This window comes from Chelonus insularis, unplaced genomic scaffold (assembly GCF_013357705.1).
Source record: "Chelonus insularis isolate UGA/USDA-ARS -01 unplaced genomic scaffold, ASM1335770v1 contig_399_pilon, whole genome shotgun sequence".
In the NCBI taxonomy this organism is placed as follows: domain Eukaryota; kingdom Metazoa; phylum Arthropoda; class Insecta; order Hymenoptera; family Braconidae; genus Chelonus; species Chelonus insularis.
Window position 1 is genome coordinate 2,244,188 of NW_023276554.1, and position 10,279 is coordinate 2,254,466.

Consider the following 10,279-nt stretch of genomic DNA (forward strand, 5'->3'; position numbering starts at 1 on the left):
AGACAAAATAAAGTTTTTTTTAGAACTATGGAAGTTCATTTGTACAAATACCTTATTGGTGTTTAACATTAAAAACACTTTAAATGTTTAGTTTTATTTTATTTTGTCTGATTTTTTGGAACATCCTTACAAAAAACACTTCGAACAAATTTTGTTTTACATGGGATGTATTAATAAATCCATAAATCTTTAATTTGTTAATATTGTCTTTAAAAACTGAATATTCCAATTTTTTCCCAGTAATAATATTGAAATAAATTTATTATACATTATTTAATGTTAAGATATTTTAAATTCCCTACAAAATATAGTATCAGCTATTGGCTTTCTATAATATTTTAGTAAGAAGGTAACAGACGTTTGGATTGCTCATATGAGTTCCACCGTGTGTTATCTATGGTTGTAATGTCTGGTTTCCTACACTGTTTGTTCTTCTAAACGATAGCTTATTTATTATTTTATAATGTAATATTTTGTTTGAATAAAATTGATTCTTTATATTGATAAATAAATTATTTATTTTACATGGAGTCTCTATAGAATATTTTTTTAAAAATTATATAATTTTTTCATATGATTTATTACAAGCTTTTTATGTTTTCCAACTTAGTCAATAACTTTTTTTTATCCCTCCCCCTCTCTCTTGTGTTCTCTCCTCTTGTGCTTTTTGCACTATTTTTATATTTGCCCAACATCACCATCAGAGTGAAACGTTACGACAAAAGTTATATTAACTTTGGTCGGTGAGGTAAAATTTATTGTCGAACGTGCATGTCACACTAGAATGTGGAACGTGATAATGAGATGAAAGAAGTAATGTAAAAAAATTTTATTTAAAATAACTTTAGAATATTTGATAAATATATAGTTTGATTGTTAACTTGAATCATGTTGAAGATAGATGTAAACATGTTTTTAAAATATTGACATATTTATTCAATTCTCTAATAAAAATTGTCAGCATTTTAATGTATTTTAAAATAATTCCAAATGTGCAAAGTGATTTTACAATGGTAAAAACAATTACTCGTGGAAAAGTAATATTTTTCTCTCTAGTAACAAAATCATCATTTTTAATAGTCACAAATAATAATATTTTTTTGGAATTCACATGGCAACATTTTTATACATCAGTTTTGATGGTTTTTTAATATAACAAAAAATAATACCTTTTTTATTTTGTTTGATTACTGTGAAAAGAATTATCTGCATTTCATTGAATTAATCTTTTTTTATAAACTTTATAGTGGAATTAATCTAATGTTGCACGAAAAAAATTTTATAGTAATTTGTACTGTTCAATTTACAGTGAAATATACTATCAAAAGAAATTAACAGGATTTTTATAACAAAAATTACCAAATAATTATTAAAAAATCAAATTTCGATTAATTAAAATTTTCAACTTCACATTAGGAATTTATTCTAATGGAGTCGACTATCGAAATTCGTAATTTCATCATTTCTTTACATTTTTAGACATTTATAAGCACATTAGAAGGTATAAAACTAAATGTACGTACGCATAATTGTACGTACGTAGGTCCAATTTTTTTTTGCTTTCGATAACTCGAGAACCATTGAAGATATCGACTCCAGACTAATTTCATTTCAAAGATAATACAATAAAGAAGATCTTGAAATAGTTTAAACAAATTCAGTCTCACTATTTTTTTTATAATACAAAACAATAAAATAAGTCGAGTAAGAAAGATATTTGAAATAAATTCTACTTATTAGATGAATAAAATTATTGACAACTGAGATCAATACAATATGGTTATTAATAAATCCCCATGACTCTAAACAATTATATATTCTTAACCCATTAGAAGTTACTGTACTCGATCGAGTACAGCTATATTTTTAAGTGTCAATTACAGATCTCGAAAAGTTTACTTGGGTAACCTAATTAGCTGAGTTTATTATAACACTTTTCAAGTATATTCAACATAATTACGAGGGAATTTAAAAAAAAATTTTTTTTTTGAATTCTTTTTCTGCATTATGCCTTTTATGTTCTAATTACAATATGAAAATAAAGTAAATTTCGTATAAATGTCGGTACTTTTTATTTGACCTCTAATGGGTTAATAACACTTTCAATGCGTTATTAAATAAACATTTTTTTGCATATTGAAAATTTTAATTTTTTTAGTACAGTAATAAATAAAATGGCTGACTCACTACAAAATCATGTAATATGTCAATAAAAATATGAAAAATTATTAACTCATCTTCCTTTACGCTCACGGCATTTCCACTTTCTTATCAGCCATACGTTTCTGCAATCCCGTTGCCCTACTACGTTTGAATAAGTTTTCGATTCTTCCTTTGACGTCAGGCATTCGTCTTCCGCGGCGTCGACATCCCAGTCACGCCGGCGACTCGTTTGTCTGGATGAACGTAATGACGCCGCGCGCCGGCTTTTTATTACTTCTCAAACACCCGGCGCATGGAATATCTTAAAACCATATACCATACTGGTTCGACGAGATGAAATGGCTTATGAAAGTTCTTTTTGACTGATCCAAAACCATCAATATTATTTTTTGTCACATAAATTCATTATTTAGTTTAGTCTAGAATAACTTCATCTCTATCATTTAACAACACTATTACCAGTTCATTTTTTAATTATCATTTTCAGTTTTTTTTTGAGTGAAAATATTTTATTCATGTTTTTTTTGTTCTTTTACTGTGTTTCAATATTGAAATCTTTTTAAATAAAATATTCATTAGATGAATTAAACGACTTTGAGGGAAGAATTAATTTATATAAAATATTCTTTTTTACATATTTCACGTTGTAGAAATTTTTGTTCTTTTCGTTATGGTCTGGACTAACCACAATATTAGCCTCAGTAAGATCAAAGTAAAGTGATGCAAGATGGCGACCAGTCGCAAACGTGCAGGGAATGGCAGTCGCATGCAAATAACTTGCAGCCGTTAGGTACACCCCGTTGAAAAGTAAGAATCTTTTTAGATTCTCTTGCAGACCTTTTTAACCATCTTTTAAATCATTTTTTTTTATTTTAGAAATATTAAAATTCATCATTTGTCTATAATAGTTTACATATTAAATGTATAAAGTAAATAAATATTTTATTATTCAAAAAAAAAATATGTAATAAATATTTTAAATTTATTCATCGAGAAATCCTTTTTATATCGTATTATTTGAGTTTCTTTTTATCAATATCATTTATTGCAATAGAATGGAATATTTAATGAAGATTTAAAAAACATAAATCTTTGGCAAGTAGTAGTGATATATGCTTAGTCAGACGGGCGTCAGAAAATGTAAAAGTGATATCTTTTTCTTTAAATCTTTTTATTCTATACTAGAGTTCTACTATCATTAAAATTGTCGGAAAAAGATTACTTAACGTAGAAAGAGCATGTGAATATTTAAAAATATTTTTGAATATTTATTTAAATATATTTTATATCATGTGATAGTACGGTGATAATAAATTTTTAAGAAATGTAATTAATACTTTTATTTAGAAGAAAAATAAAAAAATAATTACTGCTAATTTTAATTGAATATATAGTCTTGTTAAATTATTTTTTAGTTTATTTTCAATTATGTTTTTTTTTCAGTGTTTTTCTCGACGAAGAAGCCTCACGGGATTCAACGGAACTTTTAATTTCACGCTGTTGGCTGCAGAAGAGACCGAACCACGCAAGCAGATCAAAAATCAGTCATCTACGTCTTTACCTAAGATGCTTTTTTCTATTATTTTTAAACAAAACGATTTTCAATTGTTGACTTTATACATGCTTTTTACAAAATAAATTTTTTTCTGCATTTTATTGAAAGAAGAAAATAATTTATGTAGGGGAAGGTAAGGTAATGTGGAACACGAAGAAAAAATGTTTATCAATATATTAACAGATTTAAAAAATTTTTAATTTATTAATAAATTGAAAAATTAATAAACAAAAAGTGCAATGAGTATTTTCAAGATTATTTTAGTAAATTGATTGAATTTTTTTTGAATATTCCACTTTGTTAAAATTGTTAGAATTTATTTATTGATTTTCTAGGTAAAATTTCCTGCGATAGAATTTTTCCGACGCTTTCTCATATAAATTCAAACACTTTTCTCAAAAATTAGAATATTTTTTTAAAAAATTACTATACATTAATAAAAGTTTTCATAATTTATTTAAAAAAATTTTTATTATTCATCACTTGCACTTGCTTTGTATTGACAAGCATGAGATTTTTTAAAATCCTTGTTTTTTGTGTAAAATAATTCTATGTCTCCATTTATATATTTTTCATTTCCTTTCATTTAAATCTATCCTGTCCTTTTTAATAAACTTTTCGTTCATTTAAATAAAAATTAAAATAAAAAAAAATAGAAATAAATTCAGAATGTTTATTAAAACTTACTCCAATTTTAACTGTATTTATCAAAATATTTTCCATTTATTTTTTTATAAAACAATTTAATATTAAAAGTATGACAACGTCATGTAATTCCAAGTATTAAATCATGTACTGATATTATCAAATCTATTTATAATAAGATAATTTTCTGTGTAACATCAACACAATATCTCTATCTACAATGGAATCATCTTGTGATAATTTTTTTTTGTTTTTCAGACATTCGGTGGGTATAAATATACCGCAGCTTATACTGTGTAAGTCATTTTCTAATATAACAGTAACATAAGAAATGGAAGAGAAAAAGAAAAGCATTAGAATGAGGACGAATAATAGTGTATAAGAAGTCAAGAGAACTCGGTAACCCTGGATGGTTGAATTATGTGTTCATTTCACCTCTTATTTTGCTTTCTACTTACTAACTCAAAGTCTCAAGAGAATGCCTTTTTCCGTGTTAAAGAAGACATCTAGCTAAAGAAAGTCACGTTCTTCGTCAAGTAATATTATTTCTGAAGAAATTCGTTTATGAGATAGATGATTGTGTATTATAATTATTTTTTACATGTTTTTTTTCTTTATTTAATCATGAAAATTATTCGTCACACAATATTAATAATAAATTAATTAATAAATAAAAAAGAATTTTTATTTTTAATAACAAAGTATTTCTTTTTAAGATGTAGAAACATAAAGAGAAATCAATTGTAAATTTCACTCCAATAAATAGTAGCCAAGGCTTTTTTACTATTATCAAATATTTATTAACAGTTAAAAATCATTGATTTCAACAATTGCTAAATCATTTTTAAACAGTAATAAATTTCTCTTCTGTCAGTACACATCCACAAGTTTATTTAAGTGATTACTATTTTATTGTCAGTAACTCAAGTTAATTACATTGAATATTAATTATTTTTTGACTATTCATGTCGCTAATAATAAGTCAAAACAATTACTCATTATTAAAATAATAACATATTATAATTTACTTGAGGTAAATAATAAAAAAAAAAAAATATTCTAAATTAAACCTTGAGATAAAAAAAAAGTTGCATTTTTTAACAATTAATAAACTTTTCTATTAGTGTGTGTGTGTGTGTATTTAAAATTGACTGAAATTCTGAATTTATTCCACGACATAACAATGTAAACGAAATTACTATTTAATGTACAAAAAATCAGCAAAAAATGTTAAGAAAAAGTTGAAAAATATTGTTAAAGGTATATAGTGGGATGGTTTAAAAAGCACTTAAACCCATCTACAACTATAAGATACAAGAGAGTAGAAAAAACAGTAAGAAAACAAGTACTTGCTTCTATCTCAATAAAATGATTGCTTAAAGCTCAGTTTCCTCAGTTGAAAATTGTCAAGGGTGAAATAACGAGGCGCCGCGTCGTCCGCCGGATGCTTTTCGTAGATCGTGCACGAAGGTCCCACGCGGTCTCATTTGAGGTTTTACTTGAGGGCGCAACAGAGAGCTAGAGGAAAGAGTAAAGAAGAGAAAGAGGGTAAAGTAAGAAGTGAGGGCACGCGTCTGCTTGGACTACTATGCGGCAAATGTGAATCTATGTTACAGGAAAGTCGTAGATCTTGCTGAGTTAGGAGCGTCGGGCAGGATCTCTTGTACATTACTGCCTAAACTGTCTGGCTTTCACTCTAACTCTTTATATTCCTTACCTTATCTCTTTCTCTTACCAACCACAAACTCAGGTATTCCTTCGTCCATGGCCAAAATTACGCAAATACCTCAATCGTATTTTACCTTCAATTCTTGGAAATATTCCCTTAACTTGTATATCTTAAATTCGATATAGAGTGACTATCGTTTTCTATTGGTTGACTTGACAAAATCTTTATATACAAAAATCTTCGAATTTCATTCAAGAATAATTTCTCTGGAGAAATCTGGACGTCAGAGTGTCGTTTCAATCTTGATAAATATTCGTGCTGTGATCATCGATTCCTCTCACAGTGTAAAATTGTATGGCCATCTGATAGACTTTCTGATTTCTCTAAGGATTTTACCTTGACTTTTATTTCTATCATAAAAATTACATTAAAGTATTATTAACTTTTTTCACTTTATTTACAATATCACATACATCTTATATTACCCTTGAATCATCACAAAATACACACATGTGATATACAGTTTTTTTTTATTAATAAATAGTTTTTATTATTATTCGACATTATTATTTTTTTTTCAAGTCAATAAATAATTGTGTTCTTCATTAATGAAATTACTTAATGGTCGATTTATTAATGGTCATTATTATAAAAATGCATAAATTAAAAATTGATGTTAAATAAATGTTGATAGCAATTTTAGAAAAATCTATAAATATTATTCAAATATATATAAAATTGTATACGATTTCAAGTTCCAACTTGACATAAGAGATGGCACAATGAGCACAAAATTTGATCACTTTTAACATACTTTATTTATCATATTATCCTTTACATATCCATAATAAGAATCTCCTTAATTTTTAATTAAAAAAAAAAATTATTTATAAATATTATTTGAATCGTAAAAAAATAATAAGTACATTAAATAAATTAAACTGAGCTTCATAAAATAACTAGTGCAGTACCACCAAGTCAATCTTTTTTTATAACTTGATAAATTATTTATTATCATAATAAATTAATAATTCAATAAAATATATTTAAAATATTTTATAATTGTATATTTTTATTAAACTTGGAATGATAAATACAAAAGTTGTCATGAATGGTTGCAATTAGTAAAGTATTTAAAATATATTTTATTGGATATATAATATTTATAATAATAATAATAATAAAAATAAATGTCTTAATAGCAATGTGTAAAATTGCAAGATGTAAATCATAGGGAGTTGGTTGGCTCGTTTGGTGAGATTTGGGTTACATTTTCCTTGTCATTTAATGTTTAATGGGTCCTGCTAATGGTATCCGGCAGAAATTGGGTTTGAACTTTACGACCCGACGGATATGTGTGGCCTTAGCAAGCTAGGTTAGCGTTAGGTACCAACTATAATGCTGTGGACGAGCAGTTTGTTCTGTACTAAGATTTATCTCTTACGTATATAACATTTTATACGTCAAAGGATTATACTCGAAGCAATAATTCGAGACACACTTAAATATCTTATTATACTTATACTCGTTTTTATTATCAAGAAATGTTCACAAATTATTTTAAGTACTACTTAAATCATTCATTTTTTTTATTTTATTTATAATTATATTTTAATTTATCATGTCAATAATGATACCATTTATTGCAAATTTATTTTCCAAGTGGATTATTGAGCCATGGATATTTATTGGGACACACTTTGACACAGGAAGTCATCCATCTGTCTTCGCCAGCAATTGTTTGTAGTCTACAAGTTTGAGGTGTACATGGAGCGGAAGGAACCCTAGCCTCACACTCTCCAAATGGTTTTTTCTCATTCAACGACTTTGGGTTTTTAATCCATTGGATTGCCTTATTTACAGTCACGATATAAACATCTGGTAAACGTTGCAGATAATCAAGAAACCTATAATGAAGCATCAATAATATCATCACACTTTTGATATACGTCATTGGGTTGGAATAAAAATAATAATAATAGCGACATACATGTTATATGCTTTGAAATTTTCTGGATTTTTGAGAAACCAAGCAGCATGCATAAATACTGGAAATGGTGCTCGATTAGACTTATAGTGTCGCTCGAATTGCTTGATGATCCATTTGAAAATCGGCTCAGCTCGTGCCGGTCTAGAACAGTCGTGGGTCAAATTACGATCTTCAATATGGCTAGATGATGATACCACACCATGAATTTGGGCTTGATCGACCGTGTTAGTTAATCCCCATCACGTTTTATGTAGCATTACCCACGTCATTATGGATTATCCAAATTAATCGAAAACTTGTAAAATAATTATCAACGCATCCATGTAGATGATCTTATTTATTTTTAGGTTAATTATTATTCAATTAGTCTTGCTGAGTTGGTATTTTTTACTTTTTATCAGGAAGTTATTGCAATAATGTCAATTTTTGTCATTTGAAAGGATATAAGACGGTTCAAAAATAGATGTACGTACGTACAATGTACGTACGTACAATTGTACGTACGTATACCAGCTTTTCTTTCATCTTCGATATCTCGAGAACTACTGGAGATATTGACTTCGGACTAATTTCATTAGCAAGATAATGCAATGAAGAAAATTTAGAAGAAAGTTTAAACAAATTCGGTCAAGTCGTTTTTTTTTAATAATAAAAAAACTGTGGAATAAAGAAGGTGAGTGGTAATTTAGAAAGAGTTTAACTTATTAAATGATCCCAAGTTTTCAAGAGTTAGGCTTATATTAACAAAATATTCTTGTTAACCATTTGATATGATTAATTGTTATAAATATTTAATAATTCAATTGTTAATATTAAAACTAAAAAATATGAATATAATTTATTGACTTACATATGTTGGCATGCATCAACCATGCTGCAAGTCACGTTCTTTTCATCTTGCCACATAGTCATGGGCACTTCCCAGATATTTGGAAAACTGGCAGTCGGACAAGGCTCTATCATGCAATCCTGATGACTAGCATATTCTAAAGTATATGGCCAAAGGGCTTTTTCCATATATTGTATAGATGGCATTGAGCTATCATACACTAATCCTAGCTCTTGAATTCCTTGAAAGCTCGTATTCCCTGAAGTCTGTAAAAATGGTAATCTCACTCCCCGAATATCACTTTTCGGAATGTTTGCAAAATGCATGACTATCTGCCTCATTCCATCGAATTCCGATTTAAATGTCGTTAAATTTATTTTCACCCAATACTCTTCTGATGTTGAATGACTATAAAATGTCACAATATATCCTTTTTAATCATTTCATTTTTTGATAAAATAAGATAAAAATATTTTTGATACTTACGTGATAGAGTGTAGAGCAATTTCATGTCCTTTCAACCAAAGATCGTGAACTTTGGTGTAATCAGCGTATTCATGACTTAGAAAATGGGTAGCACCAACTGGACATCCATCAGGATTTTTACGACCAAAAAGAGCTTTTGAAAAGAAGTCATGTGTTAGTGCACTTACTGCATCATCAAAAGTCAACATAACGATCTGGAAGAGAATTATAATATTTACATAACAAAATTGTAATATTGAAAGTAATTTATTAAAATAATGTGATATATTTCTTCACCTGTGGGGTTTTTGCAAGTGGAATTGCATTTCCACTGTCTGTTGTACTGCATTTACAATTTGGAAGCTTACAAACTGTTGGTGTACAAGGTCCAGCAAGCTTCAAACCCTTAATTGAATAGACAGTTATGAATAAACTAACGAAAAATAAAATTTTCTTCATTTTTTTAAATTTTATTTATTGTTCACTAGTGACACAAATGCTCAACAAATAATGAAACCTAAGAATTATTTCTTTATTTAATGAACTGAGTTATCTTTTTTTCAAGTTATATCGATATTGTATAGATAAAAACTATTATTATCTACCACATTTCCTGCGTATTATAAACTTTTTTTTATATTTTATCTTTCAAGGAGTTTTTCAAAACTATTATATTATCTGATGCATCGAGGGATTTTTTAAAAAACTAATCACAGATCATTTAATAAAATACCTTACTCAATTTATATATTATTGAGTACTTCTGAAGTGATAATGAAGAGATAAAACAATTAAGTGAACATAATATGTATTTTATGAATTGATTATGAATGGTATAGAGATGCTGTGTGTGCATCCACGAATATAACTGCATACCAATTAATCAATAAGCTTATTATGAAAGCAAGAAAAAAGAGCAAATGATTTTGTCTTTTTTTTGCTGATGCTGATGATGGTGTTGGT

General features: G+C 27.3%; 1 protein-coding gene across 1 annotated transcript; it reads right to left on the reverse strand.

Moving 5' to 3' along the window:
• Positions 1–7,615: 7,615 nt before the first annotated feature.
• Cda9 (Chitin deacetylase-like 9) lies at positions 7,616–9,842 on the reverse strand. Its single transcript, XM_035085190.1, has 5 exons — positions 9,614–9,842; positions 9,338–9,531; positions 8,873–9,259; positions 8,023–8,163; positions 7,616–7,939 (listed from the first exon to the last, which is right to left on the reverse strand). The coding sequence occupies exons 1-5, from the start codon at positions 9,773–9,775 to the stop codon at positions 7,684–7,686; spliced, it is 1,140 nt and encodes a 379-aa protein (XP_034941081.1). The 5' UTR covers positions 9,776–9,842; the 3' UTR covers positions 7,616–7,683.
• Between the last annotated feature and the right edge of the window lie 437 nt (positions 9,843–10,279).

Coding starts and splice junctions, on each gene's coding strand:
- Cda9 (XM_035085190.1), bottom strand. CDS start 9,775: ATGAAGAAAATTTTATTTTTCGTTAGTTTATTCATAACTGTCTATTCA. Junction 9,260..9,337: donor ATTGCTCTACACTCTATCAC/GTAAGTATCAAA, acceptor GACATTTTATAG/TCATTCAACATCAGAAGAGT. Junction 8,164..8,872: donor GTTGATGCATGCCAACATAT/GTAAGTCAATAA, acceptor CGACTGTTCTAG/ACCGGCACGAGCTGAGCCGA.